Raw genomic sequence first — 22,210 nt, 5'->3', positions numbered from 1 at the left:
TGGAGCCCAGCCTCGGTTTGCCTGTGTCTGGCACAGGAACAACAGGAGTAAACCATACACAATGACACAATGGGGCCTGGGCGGTGACAGGGAAGGCCCTGGGCCGAGGTGCTCCGAGCAGGCAGCCAGTGGCCCCAGAGTGGAGGCAGAGGTCAGGGAAGACTTCCTGGAGGGGGCGGTGAGTGATTGGGTCTTGGAGAAGGAGCGGGGATTGGGCAGTGGAGAAAGGGGCGCAGGCACTCCGGGCACAGGCAGCAGCACTGCAGACGCGAGGGGCACAGGACGCTGGGGGCTGGGCATCAGCAGAGGGCATGGACACGGCAGGGCCAGAGGGCAGGGCGGGTGCTGGTAGGAGCCTCGGTCTGGCCGGCTCTAATGCAGGCTGGGATGCCCTTGCCTGTTCAGGCTCCTAACTGGGCACATGCCAAGCGTGGAGAGGGGCGCAGGGGAGGGAGTGCTGCTGAGACGGGGTACGGAGGAGGCTGGGAGTGTGGCGGGCCTTCCGGGGAGCAGGCACCCAGCAGCTGCCCTCATGGGGCTTTCTCAGTGGGAGACTTCGGACTTGTCTCACAGGGTCCTGGAGGGCAGAGCAGGGACTGACGGGTGGGAGTCAGAGGAAGCAGACTCAGTCGTGGGACCAGAATGAGCTAATGGCTTGAGCAGTCCAGGAGAGGGCCGGGCTGTTTTGGAAGGGGTGAGCTCCTCATCCATGGAGGTGATCAAGAAGCTGTGTGACCAGCTGTACTAGAGTTTCTGAATTAGCTCGGCCCACATGGGTGTCGAGGGTGGTGCCACTTGTGGCCTGGAGGCAGGGGGGGCACAGGCAGCAGGCCCTGGTTACGGGGGTGTGGAACTGGTGCCTGGCGGCCAAGGCAATGACCAGGAACAGCCCTCATCACTTCCAAAGTCACCAAAGAAGCCAGATGGAGCCAAATGGGCTTAGGTTCGGGGACCCCGAGTGGTGGGGAGGTCCCTGGTGGGCCGAGGGGAGGGGGAGGGGGAGCCGGCAGTGTCCCTGAGCCTCGGTGCTGGCTTGTGTGGGGCCTCCGGGAATGCCCGCAGCCACCATTCTGGTCGGGAGCTGGGAACCGCTAAGTTGCTCTCAAAAGTAAAACAGCCGTTTTATCACCTCCTTTCCCAGTGATTCCGTTTCCCCCGAGCGCTCATTCACCACGTCGCCTATTGCCAATTTTGAGAAGCCCCGGAAGCAACTTTACCTTAAAGAAGATGTAATCGTCCTGCACCGTCAGAGAGCCGTGGTCAATGGGGCCTGCGAACAGGGCTGTTTGTGTCTTCTCGGAGCAGTTGTGGATGTGACAGGTGATGTACCGAGAACCTGCAGGACAGGAGCGCCAGCCCGCGGCGCAGGAAGAGCAAACATTCAGACACCGGTTCCAACACCACTGCTGTGGGCTCTGTGTGTGGGTTTGGATTTTATGGGGCCGGCCTGTGACGACACCGCTGCTGAGAGGGGCGCGCTGGGCCAGGTGCACTCTGAGACAGCCCCGCAGACCCCCCGGGCGCTGGTGGTGCACCGGAGCGTGCCACCTCCCCAGGGAGGGTCAGCGCGGGCAGCTCACAGTGCCCGACACCCCCCAGCTCCTCCACCCCCTCCTCTCCCCCACACCTGAGCAGGGGTGCAGACGGGTGGGACTCAAATGCTTCCTTTCCTTCCAACGTTAAGCAAATGCTTCTGCCCTTTCCCAGATATTTATAGCTAAGCGAAACCAAATGCACGCGCCGCCAGACAGCAGCTGTGTTTACTCCAAGTGCTCCTGTTTCCCCAGGGCCCGGGTGCTCGGGCAAATTGACACGGATGGGCTGGAGCCCTCAAGCCTCGAGGAAGCTCTTCTTCCCAGCTTGTGAGCCAGGACAGGGAATTAACCACAGGGACCAAAGTGGGCCAAGGGAAGGGCACTGAGTCCACAGCGCCTTTGGGGTGAGTCTTGACCGTAGCCCAGGGTGGCCGGGCAGCGTGGAGAGTGGTTAGAGGCAGGGCCTTGGGGGCCAGGAACACGTTCACCCAAATCCAGCCTCTGCAGCTTACAGTGGGGGAGGCTCAGCCTCGGTCCCTCCACTGCGCGGTGGGATACTCGCAGCCCCCAGGGTGCCTTGGGGTCCCCCACAGCCGCACACCACCAAGCCCTCTGGAGCCACGCCCATGTTCTACTTAAATAGCTGGTGGCCCTCCGTGCTGGAATTCTACACTTCCTGCAGGGGACTTGCCTGGCTGGAGACCTGGCGGGGACACTCGCTCAGGGCGGGACTCGGTCAGCGACCCACTTGCTCACCCACCCACTCATTCACTCACCCGCCGCGGTCAGGCTCTCACCGTTCCAGGGCCTGGTGCCAACGAGACAGACAGAGGCCGTGTGCTGGGTGCCAAGCCCTGGCCCACAGCACGGGCCGATTCCGTGGTGTAAACCCTCCCACGTGGCCACGACGAGCGCCTGGACGGAGTGACTGGCACGGAGGTGGGAAGGGACGTGGAGCCCGTGCCAGCTGCTGCTCCAGGGAGAGGCAGACCGGCCACCAGCACACAGCGTGGTGAGCGTAGGAGGGTCTGTCTGTCCATGGCACATGTTATTTTGTGACATTTTGCACAGTGGTCTCCAGGGGTGACTCTGGCACCTGGCTCGGTGCTTACTTGCTCAGCAGCCCCACGGGGGACACAGAGGAGATGCTCTAGGAGCCCCAGGCCCAGGGAAGCATGCGGAGCTGAGATGGGGGACCCGGAGGAGGGGCTGGCAGGGCAGGCGAGGACGGTGGGAGGGACCCGGGTTGGGGAGACGGGGGAGCATTCCCAGCAGGGGTGACGAGAGGTACAAGGTGAGCTTGAGGAATGGCCAGAGGAGAGGGGCAGAGGGCCAGACGCAGGGACAACAGGCCCCAGCACTGTGCCACCACGCTCGGCCAGACTGTATGCCGATGGGACTCCCAGGCGGGGGTGGCCAGGCCGGGGGTCTCCAGGAGCTTTGGAGGAGGCCCCACCCATGGGCAAGCCAGCCTTGGGCCCCTCACGTGGAGGTCACAGCTGTGGGGCTGAGGCTCCCTCCTCGCCGAGGGCGGTTGTGGGAACTGCTGGGTGACAAAGGCTGCCCCTCATTTAGGGTTTGAGCCCGTCCTTCCTGCTGGCGGGAGGCCGGGGTATCACGAGAAACGACCACCCCTACTGCTGCATGAAGACCCTCCCGGGAGTCACCCCCCATTCCCCTGCGAGGCCCGGGGGTTCTGAGTGGGGTGAAGGGCTGGGGGGTGCAGCGGGGGATGGGGTGTACCTGGCCAGGGCCTGTGACCCAGGCCAACCGGGGCCCTCTCCGAGCTCTGTTCTCCTGGTTATGGAAATGGAAACTATAACAGCAGCCCGTGCTGGGCGCTGAGTGTGTTCACGCACTCACTGCCATTATTCCCATTTAACAGCTGAGGACACCGAGGCACGTCGCCCGGGATCCCGCGGTTGGCCAGGGTGGGAGCTGACGCCAGTACTTCTCTTTTAATGGGACGAACACGCCTGGCTGGGGTCTGGCCCCACAGAGGACCTGTGCAGGGGGCTCTGACGCCTCCACTCATCACTGTCCCTTCCGTCTTCCCAGCGTGCAGGACCTGGGCTCTCCGCGGCACGAGGCCGGCCAGGTCAGTGTGCCCAGCCCTGTCCCTCCCTCACCCTGCTCAGAGCCCAGAAAGCCGGGGTGGGGGCTGAAGCGCGGGAAGCGCTCAGTGGATGCTCAGGGGCAGAACAAATCGCCCTCTTAATAGACTTTTCCACTGGAGCAGAGCCCTTTGACTTCAATGTCCCCGGCTGGAAACAAGCACATTTACAATTATGCCACATTGTAACACAATGAGGTCAGCCGTGCAGGGCAAGCTGTGGGGGACGCACGATTGAACACTGCATGGCCGAGCTGCGCTGGGAGCGAGGGGACTCCAGGACACCTGGCACCTGTGCCCCACTGGACTCACCTCCACCGGGGTCCTGGGCCTCCACGTGGACCAAGTCAGGGTCGGCGTCCACCCCAGACACAGCCCTGGAAAACAAGATTGACGTTGGTGCTAGGAATGGAGTCGCCACGCCCTTCCCGAACCCCAGGTGGCCACGTGGCTACTCCTGCTCTGGGGGTCCAGGAGACGCTGCCTCCCCGAGAGCCCTGTGCTCCTGGGGGCAGTTGGAGCCTCTGATCCTCCCTTGCAGGAGCCCGGGTGGGGCTGGCATTCTTCTGGTCACAATACTGTTTATAAAAGACTTTCTCCTTCGTAAAAGACTTTCACATCTTGTGTTTGTTTTTGATCATGGAAAACCAGTGCAGGAGACAGGCAGGTTCAAGGTGACTGGCCCAAGGCTGCACAGCCGTGAGTGGCCGACCCGGGATGTGAGCCGGCCCTGCCCTGGGCCGCTGCTCTGCCCTTCCCCGTTGCTCAGCCAGCTCGCCCGTCCAGCACCTCAGGAAGGTCCTGCTCTTGGCCACCCCCACCGCCAAGAGCTCCATGCTGCCCCAGGACTTGCCTGAGTGCTTCTGGGGGGTCAGGGGTCAGGGGAGAGGAGAGCAGCTCCTCTCGCAGTACGGAGGGGGGCGTGCTGTCCCCGCCCCCGGGCAGGGTGAGCTTGCTAAGGCAGGCGTCCTCCTTTGCATTTCACGGGCTGGGGGGTTCTGTGACTTGCTGAGGCAGCAAAGCCGGTGGCGCGGGGCTGAGACACATCTCTCCGCAGACCCCACACACCCCCTGTTCACGCCAGGGTCCTAATGCCTGTGTCCTCCATGATCCGCCTTTAAGCAGGCGAGCCCCCGGCGTGTGAGAAGCAGGGATGGAGAACTGTCTGAGCTCCACAGACACCTCCAAGAGCCAAGTAGGCCCTGGGGACAGAGAGAAACAGGACACAGCGGCTGCCCCGGGGGCTCCCGTGTTAGGATGAGGGGCTGCACTCCCCCTCCCCTGCCCGACTCCTCTCCCGCTTGGTGCTGTCCTGCTGGGCAGAGCCACTTAGTGGGCAGGAAGCTTGGGGGCAGGGCCAAGTCCTAGGAGTCTCTATTGCACACGGCGTGTCACCTAAACCCACGCAATAGCTACAGTGGCAAGTGCGCAGGTGCAGGGGACATCCCACGTGCTCTAGTTGCCTCATCTCAGTGCGGAGTAATGCCAAGTGGTTTGGTTACCCCCGTCTGACATGAGAAGCCAAGGCTCAGAGAGGTGAAAACACACCCCAGGGCACACAGGTGACAGACCTCAGACGGACAGCCCAGGCCCCGCCGTTCCCAAGCCAATGCACTTGCATCACACAGGCTGCTTCCTGGCTGTGCACAGCGTGGTGAACAACAGTAACGCAGCGAAGGGATAGCGGCCGGGACAGCTGTGTCCCGGGGCCCTGCCCTCAGTCCAGGGTCTCAGTGGAGGCCACACTTGCTGTGCCCCGTTTGTCCCAAGCTCTCCCCTGCGCTCTCACAGGCTGCCCACCCACGTGGGGCCGGCCGGAGGTGGAAACCCCCTCTTACCTTCTTGGACACTCTCCCCTGGCAGTTCCAGTAATTACACTGGCACCACTTCTGCCTTGGATTTATGTGGCACCTCTCCTCCCAGCCCTTAGGAGCCAGCAATGGCAGGGCAAAGGCCGCTGCTCAGGGTTAACGAGTCTGACAGCCTCGCCAGTGAGGGTGAGCCACCCGTTCCATCCAATCACTCCGCAGCATAACTGCCCGTGCCGGTGCTCCATTCAGCTGTGCTAAGCCATGTCCCTGTCGGCCTGCCCTGTGTGTGTGATAAAAATCTGCAGAGCACTCGCTGTGAGTCAGGGGTTGTGGGCTCAGAGATGAACAAGACATAGCCTCTGCCCTCCAGGAGAGCACAGGCTAGCGGGGAGGCCATATGAAACAACTACCTGCCCACCACGTGTCCCATCTGTCTATCCAGCCATATGTTCATCCATCCATGCATATTTGCATGTATGCATCCATCCATGTATACGTCCATCCATCCGCACATCCATCCATCCATGCATCCATCCATTCATCCCTGTATGCCTGCATGACTCATCCATCCATCCGTGCATCCACCCACTCACCCATGCATCTGTCCATTCATTCATCTATGCATGAGCATCCATCCATCCATTATTTACTGAGCACCTACTATGAGCTGGTCCAGGGCTGGGGCTGGATATATAGAGATGCACTTGGCAGATCGCTGCCCTCCATAGTCTCACAGTCTGGAAAAAGGTCTGTTAACATTTGTCCCAGGCCCAGACTCTTTAGGACTCAGGTTGGCAAGAAGCCATGCGGGCTGGTCATGTCAGGGCACAGGAGGCAGGGTCTGTTGCTGAGCAGCCTCTCACCCACAGGCAGGGGACAAGGCTGGGACAGGAGGAGGTTCTGTCCCATCCTTACAGAGTGAGAACAGATCTTCCTCCGTGAGTGGGTGGAAACCAGTTCTTTGGGAGGCTCCAGTCTTACCGACTAGGGAATGTGTGCATGGCACATAAACGGTGTTTATTACATGCTTTTGAATGAATGAATGAGACGTAAAGAGACAGGGAGGAAGGCGAAAGGAAGACCATTCTTTGAACACCAGCCATGTGCTGCAGTTGGCCTGAGCACTTCATAGTCATCGCTTATTTCCCCCACGGGACTGTGGGGGATGGAACCTGCACAGAGATGAAAGGGCTGAGGCTACGAAGGCTGCAGGCATTTGTCTTGTGTCCCACAGAAATCGTGGGGGCTCCTTCCTCCCTCCCTGTCCCCCCTTCCTCCTGGAGTTTGGCCTGAGCAGGGGGAGGAGGAGTGGGGAGCAGGTTTGGGGGATCCAGCACTTCCACCAGGCTCCCTGGCACATACCCTGAGCGACCAAGTGGCCATTGGACACTCATGTAGGTGGCATTTAACACCATACTCTTGGAAAGGCTCACCTGGGGATAGGTGGGCATGATCTTGAGGCACACAAGGTGGTCCTCTGGCCAGGGTGCTCAGAGCGGCTCTCTAACCTTCCCTCCTACTGTGGCCTGGGCTGAAGGGCACCGACCATCCTGCCTCATTTGCCCCTGTGTCCTCAAGACTACACAGACACAGGCCACATGGCCAGTCATGGTGTAGGACTGCCCCATCGTGCTGGGGACCTGAATGGCACTTACAACAACTCCCACCAGTGCTGCGTCCAACACTTCATAAAGCACCTTCAGAGACATTGGCCTATCTGAGCCGAAGCTGTGTGTCCACCTTGTTGGCACTGAGCATGCTGTGACAAACCAGCTGAGTGTCCTGCAGTCAGGGGCTGCGTGGGGACACCAGGGAGGAGCCTGACTTGAGAGAGGGGCTCCGGCCTGGGCTTAGGCTGGCAGAGCCCCCTTTTCAGCTCTGTCGTCCCTTTGCCATGGGAGCGTGAGCAGCCACCGCACCTCTCTGGGCCCAGGTTCCGTAGCCCCGGGATGGCACGAAAACACTTGTCTCGCAGGGTTTCTGAGGGTTCGAGCCTGTGGAGCCCCTGCAACAAGGCCTGAAAAGAATGGGACAGAGGATGTGTGCTAGGGTCACAGCTCCATGGCTGGCCCTCCAGGGAGGGCAGGGACAGGGTCCAACTTTGGCACTGAACCCAGCACCTGCCTGGCACACAGACGGGGAGCGTGTGTTTTTGGAATGAAAGGAAACTTGGTGAGGATCAGGGGCAGGGTTTCCCACACCAAGCGCCAGCTCCCAGATTTTACTGCGTGCGTGTGTCTACCTGCCACGTCTTTACTGAACACGTCCCTCTGCTCAGCCTCCTCCTGACCAGACTGCCTGAACTCACGGCTTGGAGGGGCCAGCATGCTTGTTGCCATACACCTTCCAGCCAAGGTGACCATTAAAAATCGCTGATCCATCCACAAGAGCAGCCCTTCTCATGGACGAGGAAGTCACTTCGCGGGTCACCGGCCACTGAGTGTGGGAGCCTCCCTGTAGCCTGTGTGCAGCGTCCCCCCCCATGGCCCCGCCCCTCTCTGACAGTGTCAGCATCTCTCCCACCTGCTTAGCACCAGGGTCCCCATGTGCTCCACCTCCTTCAGGGACCTGGTCCACCCAGGTGGCCCCAGGTGAAGCCAGAGGGACAGATGGAATCTGTAAGGCGGTCTGAGCGACACAGCCCCCACAGATGCGCAGCGTGGCCCGAGCCGGCTCCCCGAAGTCCATTGATGTTTCAAACCCCGGAGCGCCGGCGTCAGTCACTCCACTCTCGGTAAAGAGCTCTCAGCTTCAAGGTGAAGTGTTGATTTAGGCTTTTGTGAATAGACCGTTTGTGAGCTCCTTGGAGGGGAGGTCGCCTGCGTGACATTTCTCCCTCTTCTGAATACAGACAGACACTGTTCGCTTTACCAGGAGGTGCCCAGCCCGACAGATGGAATTTCAGCCTGACAACCCACTGTCCCCAAGTGGGTTAATGACGCCCGGCCTGTTCCCCAGCTCAATCGCTCACTCATTTGCCCACTCATTCACCCACTCATTCATTCGCCCACTCATTCACTCACTCACTCACTCATTCATTTGCCCACTCATTCATTCACTCACTCATTCACTCACTCACTCATTCATTCATTCACCTGCTCGCTCGCTCACTCACCCTTCACCCCATAGACCATCCACTGACCGCGCTCATCCCCTGGGCCTCCTGCCCTGACCACTCTCACAGGCCCTGTCGCAGGGAGCCTGTGAAGGCTCTGGGTGGGCCCGGGAGTACAGGAGGCCCGTGCCCAGCACCCACCGCAGGGAGCCCTGGAAGACCATGTGAAACTGCATTTCTAAGCCCTGAGGCAGAGCCCTGTTCCCTGCAGGAAATGACACCCGCTGACACAAATGACTTCTTAGTTGCTGAGGTCTCCACAGGTGGTGCTGGCCTGGCTGTGGAATAGCGTTTAGAAATAACAAGCCCACGATGACCTCGGCAAGCAGCCCTGAAGAGCATGAAGAGCTCTGGGGTGCGGAGACTGATTTTCACCCCAGTTGATGCAGAGGGCAGCTCTGATGAAACTCAGAGACATGGTCCCAAGGGTGTGGTGGAAGGACTCCTCCTTCTCCTGACAGAGGCCCTGGCCGCCCCCGTGCACGACCCGGGGCAGGCACGGGGCTGACGGGAGAGGAGGCAGAGGCTTTCCGTGGGCGAGCGTGGGGCGAGCGTGGGGCGAGGGGGGAGGGATGCAGGAGCCCTAGGTGACGGGCAGCAGCCAGACCGCCAGGTGGGGCCGTTGGGCACCGTCAGATGCGGATCACTGCCCAGGCTACTGCTGAGGGGGAAGCGTGCCCTAGAGCGGTGCCCCAGCCACTCCGAGCCTCAGCTCCCCCCCTAACGGGAGGGGAAGACACTCGCGGCCGGGCGGGGATTCCACGGGAGGATGCATTCAGACTCTCCCCCCACTGCCTGGCGCTGGTTAGCGTTCAAAACGTGGCAGCTCTGGGCCACTGCTAGGATTCTGTCCCAGGCCGTGGACACACTAAGGGGAGGGTGGTGGGCAAGGGCCTGCGTGGGCCAGGAGGCAGCAGAGCACCTCGGGCTGCCGCCCCGCCCGCCCGGCCGCCCGCAAGGCCACTCTGATGAGCGCGCCTGTTGTGTGGCTTCGCGGAACGCTAATGAGGCCGTGATTCAGACAGAACACGGGGCTTTGGCAATTCCCGCTGTCAGTTCAAGGACAAAGAGCTCTTTGCAAATGCTGTCAAAACAGCGTTATTCACTGCTTACGACAGGGGGGCCCATCACAGCGGCTGCCACCACATTCCAGGAGAGATCCCGGCCCGAGAGGCCAAGCGTCTGGTACGATTATCTCTCACGCATAACAACTCTGAGCAATTTGAGAAACTTGGGGAAAGAAATAATTTGGTTTGGCTGAGACAATAACATGTTTGAATTATGGCCAATTTCCCTTTTAGCATGTGCAGGCTGGTTTCTCTCTGGCTGGAGAGGTCTCTGAGAGTCTGGCCGGGGCTCAGAAATCCCACTGCCTTGCCCTGCTCCCACCTCCTGGGACGCCTCGGGGGCCCAGCGTCCCCTTGCTGGGTAGCTCTGGCTCCTGGCAGTCGACAGCAGGGACAAGGCCAGTGACTGATGGCAGCACTCTGGTTTCCGAGGAAGGAACTGGACCCTCCTGTGGGCAACCCTGGAGACACAGCCGTCACATGTCCCCATGAGCAAAGGGCACATGCACAGGGCCAACATTCCAGAGCAGAGACAAAGATTCCCTTCAGCCCGTGCAATGTCAGGAACAAGACCCTGGCTGTGCTTGGCTTGAAGCTGTATGTGATGCAGGGGGCGGGGAGCCCCTTCCACGGTGCTTCTCTGCCGGAGAGACAAGGCTGAGGCTGGCCTGGGAGGCCTGTGCAATAGTTTGCTGCACAGATGAGACAAGGAAGAGAAAGGGCAGGAATGGGCACATGTGTGTGTACATGTGTGCATGTATGTGTTTATGTGTGTATGCATGTGTGTGTGCATGCACAAGAAAGAGGGATGCGGTGGGCAGAGCATGCATGTGACTGGGTGCATCTCGAGAGGCAGTGTAGCCAGCAGAGCGCGCCCTGGCCGCAGCTGGAGGTGGGCAAGCGTGGGCGCTGCGCCAGCTGCACTGGCTCCCAGCTCCTGTCCTGCTGCCTGGGACCTTGGCAAGGGCCCTTCCTCCGTGGGCCTCGCTTATGCCTCCAGCAAACTCAGTTTCCCCGTGGGTGCGATGAGACTAGAATGCTGCCCACGAGACAGAAGTGAGGAGCCCACACTGGCTGGTCTGGATACAGGGCCTGGCTCACCCTCTGCTGGGCTGGGAGCCCCCCTCTGCCCGCACTCGCCCCTTTCCTTGGCTTGGCTGCTCAGTAGGCTGGGGGACGTGTCTGGGGCACCCCAACAGGCCCAGCAGGGTGGCAGATGGGCAGCGGGAGGGGAGCCCAGGCGTCACCAAGGCGGGAGGGGCAGCTAGTCAGGGGCTGGGCCGGGAGCTGGGTGGGAGCAGGGAGGTGAGAGGGAGTGGGCCTACTGTGCGCCAGGCACCGTGTCGCACTTGTGCACCTCAGCACCTCTTTCAGCTGAGGGGGAAACGGAGGCTGCAGGAGAGAATATTGGCTGTGCAAAGCCACACAGCTGGGTCAGCTACAAACATGGCCTAAGGGACACCAATCCCCGGACTCGTCACCATTTCTGATACGGCCCCAGTGGAGCAGAAAGAACAGCTCTGGAAGTCCCTGGATGAGGAGGGTGTGGGGCTGGGGACAAGGCAGCAGGAGGTGGGACCCCGGGCTGGGGGGCCTGAGGAGCAAAGGGGAGCGGCTGACCCTCGGGCTGGCCTTGCCCTCTCGGGCTCCCGCGGTCCCAGTGGGCAGCGCTCTCACCAGAACACGTGGTCTTTGGTCACTCGCTCCTGCAGAAGCGTCCACTTCTTCCCCAAGTCAGATGACACGTACAGCTGCGGGACAGAGAAGAGAGAAGCAGAGTTTCGGTGTCGCCTTCAGGACTGAGCCGCTGCCTGGGGAGTGTGGTGTCCCCGCTGTGCTGAGCCCCCAGGGGAGCCAGCCTGTCCAGCAGACGCACAGGCTCGGGGTGCGACCACCCTGGGAGGTCTGGGGAGAAGAGCCACTCCTGCCCCAGGCCGGCGCGTTCTCCAGGGTGAAATCTAGGGTCCTCCCAGAGGAGGTGTCTGAGCCTTTGACACACAGCAGGGGCTTCACAATATCTGTGGGGGGCAGCTGGGGGCATTTGGGAGGACGGAGGAGGGAGGGCATGTGCAAAAGGCTGTGGTCAGACGGTGTCTCAGGGAGCCCTGAGGAGGCCAGGCCTGGGCCCCGCCAAGGACAGCAGCCCAGTGCAGAGGAGGACAGGCTCAGGGACAGCCCTTAGCAGGAGCGGGCGGGGCAAGGAGGGTGAGAGGACCCTGGTCTGTGCCCCAGACCTGGGAGGAGTGGACGGGGCCAGGGGTCCTCGGGCTCCAGCCTGGGGATCCTGGGCGGAGACAGGACCTCAGTCAAGCACAGTGAGTTTTGGAAATGCCAGGTGGAAGTGGCTGGGCCCCAGGCGAGACCCAAAGCTGGCCCCTCCCCACAATGGCCTGTGGGACAAGGCCTCCCCTCCTTCTCAGTGACACAGTCCCAGGGGACCCGAGACTGAGGGTGGGCAGTGGGAGGAGCACTCCTCTGTGCCACGCCCGGCCCCGCTGTGCCAGGAGTGGGTCTTAATAACTCCATTTCCAAACGAGAAACCGGTGAGGGGTGCAGGAAACGCTACCAAATTATAACATCTTAGAAATGGGGGAAACAGCAGAAGCACCTTCCCCGCTTCCTCTGAAGCGGGCCCTAAATCCTAGGAAGGGCCCTCCTCCCTCCTCCCTCCCTTCCCCTTGGAGACCCTCATGTGACAGGTGTCCTGTCCCACCCCCAGAGGGAAGGAATGTCGCCCAGGGAGGCCGGAAGAACCTGAACAAATGTCCTCACTTAGCTGCCCCCAGTTTATTCCCATCAGATCACACCGCTCTGTCCTCCAATCACACGTCCACAGGACTGTCCCCTCTTCCTCAAACCCAAGCAGAAAAGTACACGATCTCCCTGTCTCCCTGGGTCTCCCTCGCTGAAGGCTCCTGGGCCACACGAAACGCGTATCAAGTTCATTGGCCATGCTTTTCTCTCGGCACTGTCTTCTGCTGTGGGGTCTCCACCACGGCCCTTGCAGTGGGTGGGAAAGAGCTCACGGGGTCTCCCTGCGCTGGGGCCAGAGAGCAGCTGTGACAGCCCTGGGGCGGCAGTGCTGGGTGCGCGGCCCCGCCTGAGCCGAGGCCGGTGCCCTCCAGGCAGTCCCCCAGAGCCCAACAGCAGCTGGATTCTGAGTGTCACCTGGCTCAGGAGAGCCGAGCCAGGCCGAGCAGGACAAGCGGAGGCCTGAGGTCCTGAGCAGGGACCACGCTGTTCCCTCCCTCCTCCAGTCCCGGGGTGGCATCGGCTGTCCTCGGCCACCTCTGGGGTAGACCTCCCTTCCCCTGTTGCTCCTCTGGCCCTTCCAACGCCCTTGTGAGCGGTTCCCTCTGCGTGAGATCTCTGGAGGGCTTCCTGGTTTCCTCGCTGGACACAGCTGTGTGGCATCCGGCCGGGGACTGTGGGGGTCTGTGGCTACAGGAAGGCAGAGGCCGTTCCAGGTGGAGGGAATAACCCCGACACGGGCCCTCACGTGGGAGGTACCAAGTGTGCCCAGCACACAGTGGGTCTGGCTCCAGGGTGCTGGGCCTGACGGTGCCAGGGGCAGGCTGGAGGACGGGGTGGGGCTCCCATTTCCTCTTCCAGGGCTGGGCCGTGGAGGAAGGGCTGTAGGTAGTCGGTGAGAGCCTCTCCCCCTGGGAAGGAGCTCCGTCTGCTCTGGGGGAGAAGGGTGGGATGGCGGGGGCGGGGCTCCTGCGGGGCAGAGCAGTCTGGCCTCCTGTCTCCGCGGAGAGACCGGGAAACCCGCCAGCCAGACTGGGCTCCCACCCTGCCTGCAGCCAAGCACCTGGGCGAGCCCTAGTCCCCCTCAGCTGTGACGTGGGTGACGATGCTCACTCGGAAAGCCTGGAGGATTCAGCTGGGTCCCAGGCGACAGCAGCCTCGCGCGTGCCTTTGCAGCGAATCCACAGCGCTGTCCTTTTCAGTCTTGGGAGCGGGCTTTGCTTCTCCCTTCCTTCCTGCTGAGTGCCCTTGTGCATTTCAGAGCGTTTCAGTGACTCTGTAACTGATGTCCCAGTTCCACTGTCTTGGATTTGTGTCACTTTGGGGGGGTTTTGCCGGTGTCCCCGGGGCACGGGGGTGTTACTGACACAGTGAAGCCTCCCTGCGCTCCTGAGAGGAGCGTGTGTTCTCGGGTCCTTTGGAAATCCTCCCTCCCACACGGAACTGGCTCAGGCCGGGCCAGGGCCCTGCGGTGCCCACGGCGTGGGTGTGGTTGACCAGGGCTTGGGCTGGGCCGGGAGCGGGGGCTGCAGCCAGGTGTGTCCTCTGCCTCCTTGTCCTGGCCGCCCTGTCATGTCCTTGCTTCAGTTTCCCCACGTGTAAAACCATGCTCCCACCCCGTAACACTTCAAAGGGGAGAGAACTTGGGGACCAGCAGGCCTGGCTCCCGTCAGAATTCACTGTCCACAGCTGTGTGGCCTCGCGTGTGTTCCAAAGCTATTCTGAGTCTCAGTTTCCCCCTCTTTAAAGCAAGAGCTCGGATTCCTGCCTTAAAGGGGTGCTGTGGGGTCACCCCCGGCACCGTCGCACAGCGGCTGCCCTGCACTCAGCGCACCGTGTCGCTAGCGCTCCCAAGAAAGAGCCCGCAATAGCGGGTTCGCTCTGTGCCCACGCACACGCCAAGCCCTTCGCCTCTTGGCGCAGCCTCGCCACCGCTCCGGACGGTTTTAAAAACCTATTTTGTAGAAAGAGGACGGCCGCTAATAGCAGCCGAGTTGTCTGCCCAGGGCTGTTCCCTGTCAGAACCTGGACTTGAATTAGCTGTGATTCTGACGTGATTTGAATGTCTGTCCCTTGATTCCTTCCGCAATCCAGATGTGTCTAGAACGAACCAGTCGGGTGGAACAATTTCCATCAGGGGCCCTCGAAAGGAGGGAAGCTCAGCGACCCCCCCGCCTCAGCTAGGGCAGCCCAGTCTCTCCACCTGCAAAGCGGTCGCCAGGCCTGGCACCCGCGGCTGCGGCCTCAGGGCTGGCATGGCTTTTCTTTGCCATGGGCTCCTTGCCTACCCCAGCGTGCCCTTGCCGTGGGCACTAAGTTACAGGGCACCAGTGAGATCCTGGATGTTGTCACTGCTGCTGTGGCCCCTGCCACCACTGCTGCTCATCACAGGAGGATTGTGGGCTCTCGGAAGGGGACAGCCCCTCAGGGGCACCCTGCACGCAGCACAGCAGGTGTTAGCCCGTCCTCCTGGAAGCCCTCCCAGGCCTGCCCAGTGCCAGTTACCCTGCTCCTGCCACCAGCTTCTAAGGCCAGGGCCCTGGCCTCATTGGGTCCCTACTGCCATGTCCAGTAGGTCACCACGCTTCAGGTGCAACTGTGTAGGCCACGCCTGCTGCAGGCCACCTCCTCTCCACCCAGGGCCACAGCCCAGGTGGGCCACGCAGTCTTCATGGCCTCCCGTGGCTGCAGAGCACACACCTGGCCATGCTGCTCTTCTGCTCAGACCTTCCAGGGGATGTGTACAGCCCACCCCTGTAGGTGGGCACATGGCCCCCCGATGCCACCAGGCCCCCTCCAGCTGCTGCCCCTGCTCACTCCCTGCATGCCAGCACCCCAGGCACACCTGGCTCGGGCTCACTCATGCTGTGGCACTAATGTGTACACAGAGTCCTGTAGCATCTGCACCTGCCGTTCCCGCTGCCTGGAATGCCCTTCCTCCCCCCTGGTCAGTGTGCAGGACTCAAAGTCGCCTCCCCCCTGCCTTATTTTTTGAGACAGGGTCTCACTCTGTTGCCCCAGTAGAGTGCGGTGGTGTGATCATAGCTCACAGCAGCCTCAAACTCCTGGGCTCCTGCGATCCTCCTGCCTCAGCCTCCCAAAGTAGCTGGGACAACAGACACATGCCACCACACCCAGCTAATTAAAAAAAAAATTTTGTAGAATGGGGTCTCACTATTATCCCAGCTGGTCTCGAACTGTTAGGCTCAAGTGATCCTCCCGCCTTGGCCTCCCAGAGTGCCAGGCTTACAGGCATGAGCCACCGCGCCCGGCAAGTCACCCACTTTGGTCAGGCCTTTGCTCAGGCCACTTGTGCGAAGCCTCGCCCTTGGCATTGCAGAGTCAGGGCTAGAACCCGGGCTGGGAAGTCCAAGGGGCTGTGCTCAGGCCCAGGGCACCAGAGAGAACCAGCCTGCGGGGCCGTCTTCTCTGCTGGACACTCAAATCCCACTGCCAGCGATGGCCACGCCAGGGAAGGGGCCCCGCGGGAGTGTCCCCTCATGCGACACTCGGAGCCCCGTGTCTCTGGCCTTTAGCACCCCACATCTGGCCTGCTCTGCATCCCTCGCCCCTTGCCCGTCGCCACTGGGCCGACTTGGCAGTCTGGGCTCCTCCGCCACACAGAGGCCACGCCCCTCGGCGGCTCCCTCTGCCCCTGCCCCGGCCTCTCCCAGGAGTGCCCCTGCTGTCCAGCAGGCCGCCTCGTTGCCCTTCTGTGTCCTCACTGACTGCTCTGCGCCCCACCCTCACCTGGAAAGAAAGCCCCGCGCGGGCAGGGCCTGTCTGTCTCGCCCCCAGCTGCTGGCCCAGCTCCTGAAGCAGCGCGGTGCGGGGCTCACGGGAGGTCCTGCGCCAACACGCCTGGAGGAAGGAAGTTCTCCTAGTTCTGAGGCTGCTGCTGCCAAGGCCCAGTGCGGGGCTCAGGCCACACACCCTCCTTCCGTGAGTCTCGCTCCCAGAAGGGCCCCGATGGCCCTGACTCCCAGCGCTGTCCCCCACAACGTGACAGGGCCCGGCAGGAGCTGGGCCCTGCTCTCTCTCAGCCTCCTCCTCTTCCTCTTCCTCCCCAGCCCTCCCATCACCCACTGGGTCATCCAACCAAATCCCAGCGGTACGTCCCCCTCCTCCACCCAGCAGGGCCCCCACGGCCGTCACGGCCCCCAGCCCTGGCCGCCTCTGCCTCCCCTGGTCTCCCTGCCCGACACGGCTGGACCGTCTTAGGGACTCAGAGATGAAACACTGTACACGGTATCACAGTGACACTAAAACTACTCAAACTGCTAACGACTGAGTTCTGCCCCAGTGAGGCTTATGTCGCAGCTCATGTTCCGAAGTGAGCAGGAACACACCCCACGCCGGCCTCCCGCAGCAGGGCTCGTGCCACCGGGGCAACCAGAGAAATCAGAGGAAGCAGCTGCAATCCGGGCAGGATGCTGCCGAATGGACCTCGGCCAGAGCCGGCCTCCCCTCCCCACCACACAGCTCAGCAGGCGGCGGGGGTCTCTCCCACCCCCAGCCCCTCACCCACTGTGAATGGGATTCCTTGAAAACTAGGGACTCCCCTCCCCGCCCCCGAGTGAAACGTCAGCAAACACTCCCTCCCTCTCCCCCGTCTCCCCTGCAGCTTCAGGAAAGCAGACGGGCTCCTGCGTCACTGGGCTGTCCCTGCACACGTCCCCCCATCCAAGGCGTTGTGAGAAGATGCCCACTCCAGGGACAGCTGCTGCACCATGGCCCTCACTGAGCATGGAGACAGTGCCCAGATGGAGTAGACGCTCAGTAAACACCTGCGGCTGCAGCCTCTGGGCGTACTGACCTTCTGTCTGGGCCTCAGTGAGAGAGCCTGGCAGCAGCTGTAGGCTTTTATGGAGCCAGGCACGGGGCTGTGCTTGTCCAATGCTGCCTCATTTAACATGCACACACATGCACACCCACACACGTGAACACACCCACATACACACTCACGAACACATCCATAAGATGGGCAATTTTCCCTTTTTACAGATGAAAGAACTGAAACTCAGAGAGGTTAAGTTAGTTATTCAAGGTCACACAGCATTCCCTTACAGCAGCAGTTCTGCTCTCATAGACCTGCGCTCAAGTTCTATAGCAGTGGCTGAGGAGTCACCCCCACCCCAAGAAGGATGACTGGTCACCTCTAGTCATCTCTCTGGGTCATCTGAGTGACCCAGGCCAGGGACCCTTCTACTTCAGTCAATATGTGAAAAACAGTGAGTTGGAGCCATCAGTGTCTCGGAGCCAGGCGGTAAAAGCCCCGCATTAATGGGTGGCGTTATCATTGTCATCGCTACCGATGCACTCGTGTTCACAACGCCTGCCCAGAGCTTTACGAAGCCTTTCCAATTCGCTCTCACGGTAGGTGATTTTACTGCCCACCGTCAACTGCTGCAGAAATAGAACATTTCTGCTTAATAAAAGATAGACACCAGTAAATAAGCAAGAATAAACACATCAAGGACATTCCAGTTACTGGAGCTAAACCTACAGGGAGATGTCCTGGGAAGGGTTAATTTAATTGCCCCCTGGCGTGCTCAGGAAGGAGTGGATGCAGCGTGCTGGAACAGTACCCTCCTCGGATACAGAGCTAAAAGCAGCAGGGCAGGAGAGGCAGGTAAAGAGGCAGGGTGAGGACTGGGGAGGGGCACTCAGCAGCGTGTGCTGGTGAAGCTCACATGGTTATTGGAGGTGCTGTCAGTCTGCCCTGGGCTTTGGTGGCAGTAGGACAGGGTTGGGGGTACTCAGCATTCCTTCCTCCCTCGCTCCACGGCACCTCCTTGTGCTGTAGAGCTGGAAGGACGTTGCCCAGACTCCCTTGCAGCTAGAGTTCTGGGTCAGGTGGATAAACTCACGCCAGCCTGGGAAGGTGAAAGTGAGGCAGAGGCATTTTCCTGCCCCCATTTGTGCTGCCAGCAAGGCCACAGGACGTGCTGCTGCACCACCTCCAGGCAGTGATGGGGCTGGGTTCTGCAATCTAGTGCCCGCTCACGGCTTTGTGGGTGCTGCCCGGCAGTGGGGGCTGCTGCAGTGGTGACCAGCTGCACCAGCCAGGTGTTCCTGACCTCAGCAAGTGCAGCCGGCTCCTGGCCCCCACCTGCTGGGCAGAGGTGGAAGCTCTCTGGTAGGTCATCACTGCAGGCTTCTGGGAGGCATCCTGGGGGGCCTGGCCTGAAACCCCCTCCTCAGCTCTACCAGTAATTTCGAAAGCACCAATCCTTCCTGTAAAATCCCTTTTCTGCTTAAAATATCCAGAGTGGTATAGAGTTCCTGCCCTGTGCTCTGGCAGACACAAATGCTTAGAGCAAAAATGAACACACGCTGAGGCGAAAGATTCTCATTGCTCACACAATTGTTCTATTACCCGAGAGAAGCTCAATTTCTTCCCGGTTCTGAAGTCTGAGGTCAGAGAGAGCTATAAACATGGTTTGAAGCTCGCAGCCCTGTGGGCAGCCGTGTGCCCACTGATACTCACAGCGTCCAACCCGCAGTCTGCACCTCACTCCCCCATCCTAGGAGGCCTCTTCCCCTTCCCACACCCCCACCCACTGCTATGACAGCACTTCTTACCTTCTCTTTGACACAGATAAATGCGAATACTGTTTTACTTAATGCTAGAGGACTGTGAGGTTTCTTTTTCTTTTCCTTTTTTCTTATGTGATCATCTTTATTGCTCTGAAGTTGTATTACAAAGTAAGCATACTTTCTGACCCACTCTAACCCCTGTTGAAACACTCTTCCTCCAGGAAGTCTTCCCTGATTGCCCATCCCAAGGTGTCTTCCCTCCCCTGCTAAGTCTCTGGACGGCAATCCTGGGCCCAGATCAATTTCTCACAGTGCTGGGAAGCAGGAGAAGTTCTTGATGTAGAGTAAAATGAAATAAAATAAAATATAAAAGTGAGTCTGTGACTTAGAAGCGCGTGCCCAGGGTGCAGCCACAGGCAGGCTGGTCAGCTCCTCGCCAGCACCCAGGGAGCTGGCGCCCAGGGCCTGCTGGGCTCTCCCTCCTGCCGCTCTCAGGAGCCTGATGCAGTTTGCTGAGCCTCGAAAGAAACCTCGTTTGGCTCTCGCGCAGGAAGGTGTCCAGGCCCCAGACAAGGTGGCTGCACAGTGCCCCAAGTCATAGTGACGCTGCAGAGGAGGGAGCCAAGTGAGGAAGGGCAGAGCTGCCGGAGGCTGGCGGGAGGGTCTGCTGGCTGGAGGCAGGGGCAGGCATCTGGGCGGAGGGAGGAAGGGCCGGACATGGAGGCAGGCCTCTGGTTTCCCGGGAATCTGCAAATCCCTGTGAACAGCGTACTCGTGCCCACCCTGTTGGCACTCTGGGCTTGGCATGTGAGTGCACGTGATGCCCTCCAGGTCAACGCCACACGCGAAAGCTGCTGTGTGGTTTGCTCCACCCCTGTTCTGAGAAGCGCATGCTCCCAGAATAAGGTCACGCCGGCACCTGACCCCACAGTAGCCGGGAGTCATGTCCAGCCGACCCCAACAGGCCCCGCAGAGCCAGGAACAAGAGACAATGCTTGTTTTGGGGCCTTGGAGTTCTGGGGCTGTGTGTTACTCAACACTGTTGCAGCGGATACCTGCCTAATGCCCAGATTTGCTGGAGTCCAAAGCTGGTGTCATTCCACTGCACCACTCTGCTTCTTGGGAATTAGAGAGCTTTGGAAAGCCATACAGCCCCCCAAACTAAAGCCCTGCTGTCGTTGTTATTAATTTCCTCAAATTCCTCATTCCTTCTACAATTGCAACTAAGCCTTTTTCTCCCCTTTTTCTTTCCTCATAGTCACAGAAAAGAACCAAGGCAAATAACCAAGATTTCAGCTCCATTAATTTTTCAGGGCACCATAAATTAAAGAGCAATTGCAATGCAGTCAATTTCTTCGAGAAAATAAGTCTCCGTGATTGTGCTTTAGTCTAATTACATGGAAGGCTAAGTAGTGCTATTAATACCCAGGAGCACACGTTGTCCCCAAGGAAGGCGCCAGGAGCAAAGAGGCAGCCCACGAGGCTGGGGAGATGCAGGGATGCGTCAGCAAGGACCAGACCTTGGCAAGGGGCCAGGTCCTGTTGACAGCTGTGGCTGAGTCCAGCCTGGAATCTCCATGTGGGAGTCCCTGACCTGGGTGATTCCTAGCGGTCAATTCACCATTTATTCATTCATTCATCTAACAAACTGCCCTCCCTCCATCCATCCATCGTTCCATTAATTCATCCATCCATCCTTCCATCCACCCACTCACCCACCCACCCATCCACCATCCATCCATCCATTCTCAATCTGTCTTTCCAACCAATATCTTCAGCCAGGTAATTGAGATAAAAATGGTGAAAATAACCAGACACTGTCCCTGCCCTAAAGGAGCTCACCCCAAGTGTGTGTCTGGTGCAGACAATAATCAGATACCAGCAGAACCGTATGGGTACACGTTGCCATCAGTGCCGGGAAGGAGGAGCACATGATCTAGAGGGTGTGGAGCAGGGGCCCAAGCTGCCTGGTGGCACAGAGAGGGCTCCTGAGCTGACTGCTCTCACTCGCCCTGCAGGTCTGCGCGGGCCCTTCCCACCCTTCTCTGGCGCTGGGGCCGGACCTGTGGGGTCCTCAGACTCACTCCTCTGGGCTTCTGGTTGGACGCAGCCTGCGGAGGGGCCAGCAGAAGACTGGGGGTAGGAAGAGAGGGGCTGCGTGGGATTCCTCTGGCCCCTGGCTGTTCGGCTACAGTGTGGCCTGGGCTCCGTTGCTCTAAGCGGGGCCAGGGCTCCCACTGGACTTTCCCTGGACTGGGGAGCCGCTGCCTCCTACTGGGCAGAGGCAGTAGGCTCAAGATGGCCCCCCAAGAGATAGCCATGCCCCAATCCCTAGAACCTGTGGCCTTGACCTTCTGGGGCAAAAAAGGATTCTGCAGGTGTGATTGTTAAGATCTTTAGATGGGAAGACTCTCCTGGAATATCGGGACGGGCCCTGAACGCAAGCACCCAGACCCTTGTAAATGGAGGGGCAGGGGGAGACGCCTCTCTCTCTCTCACACACGTGCACACATATACATACATGCACACACATACACATAACACATGTGTGCATACACATACAAATGTGCACACATACATATACATGCACGTACACACATGCACACGCACAGCCCGATATGAAGATGGAGCAGAGAGAGGCCTGAAGCTGCTGCCCTGGAAGTGTGGGGGAGGCAGCCACAGGCAGGGAGCGCGGCAAGTGGATTCTTCCCGGGAGCCCTGGAGGAAGTGGCTCTGCTGGCACCTTGGTGTTGTCCCAGTGAAACTGATTTTGGACTTCCGGCCTGCAGAACTGTGAGGGAATAAGTTTCTGGTATCCGAGGCCAGCGCATGTTCGTTACTGCGTCTAAAGCCACCGCAGCAGAGCCTCCTCCGGGCCTGTCCCAGCCGTCGGGACCAGGGTGGCCCTGCTCTCCCCCACCCTGTGCTGGCCCAGGCTGCCCACACCTGGCCAGGAGCCCTCATTCCTCACTCCTCACCCACCCTGGGGCAGAGCCTCGGTTCCTGCGGGGGCCCTGGGGGCACACGGCTCCCGGAGGAGGGGATGCTGATTTGGGATCTGAAGAACCACCCTCTGTTCTGGGGAAGGTGGAAGAGTGTTCCAGGCTGAGGGAAAGGCCCGACGTGGCCCAGCAAGGGAAGGTGGAATGTTCTGGAAGGACGGGCTCCTCTGCCCTGTGCCCCGTGCACCTGTCACCGCTGCCCCGGTTCCCACAGCCACACGGCCAAGCGAGCGCAATTCCTGATGGCCGACACACAACCTGGCACAGGCCTCGAGG

At 60.2% G+C, this 22,210-nt stretch overlaps 1 protein-coding gene across 1 annotated transcript in view; it reads right to left on the bottom strand.

The window, feature by feature from the left end:
* SORCS2 (sortilin related VPS10 domain containing receptor 2) overlaps positions 1–22,210 on the bottom strand; it is a 486,540-nt gene that overhangs the window by 70,410 nt on the left and 393,920 nt on the right. The window contains exons 5-7 of the mRNA XM_045528260.1: positions 11,319–11,392; positions 3,961–4,025; positions 1,218–1,336 (exon numbers count right to left, since the gene is read on the bottom strand). Of these exons, the coding sequence (XP_045384216.1) occupies positions 1,218–1,336; positions 3,961–4,025; positions 11,319–11,392 (258 nt within the window). The remainder of the gene's footprint in view (positions 1–1,217; positions 1,337–3,960; positions 4,026–11,318; positions 11,393–22,210) is intronic.

The sequence above is a fragment of the Lemur catta genome, chromosome 17 (assembly GCF_020740605.2).
Source record: "Lemur catta isolate mLemCat1 chromosome 17, mLemCat1.pri, whole genome shotgun sequence".
NCBI classification, from domain to species: Eukaryota; Metazoa; Chordata; class Mammalia; order Primates; family Lemuridae; genus Lemur; species Lemur catta.
The sequence above is the reverse complement of the archived record's forward strand: the minus strand, read 5'-3'. Positions and strand labels throughout refer to the sequence as shown.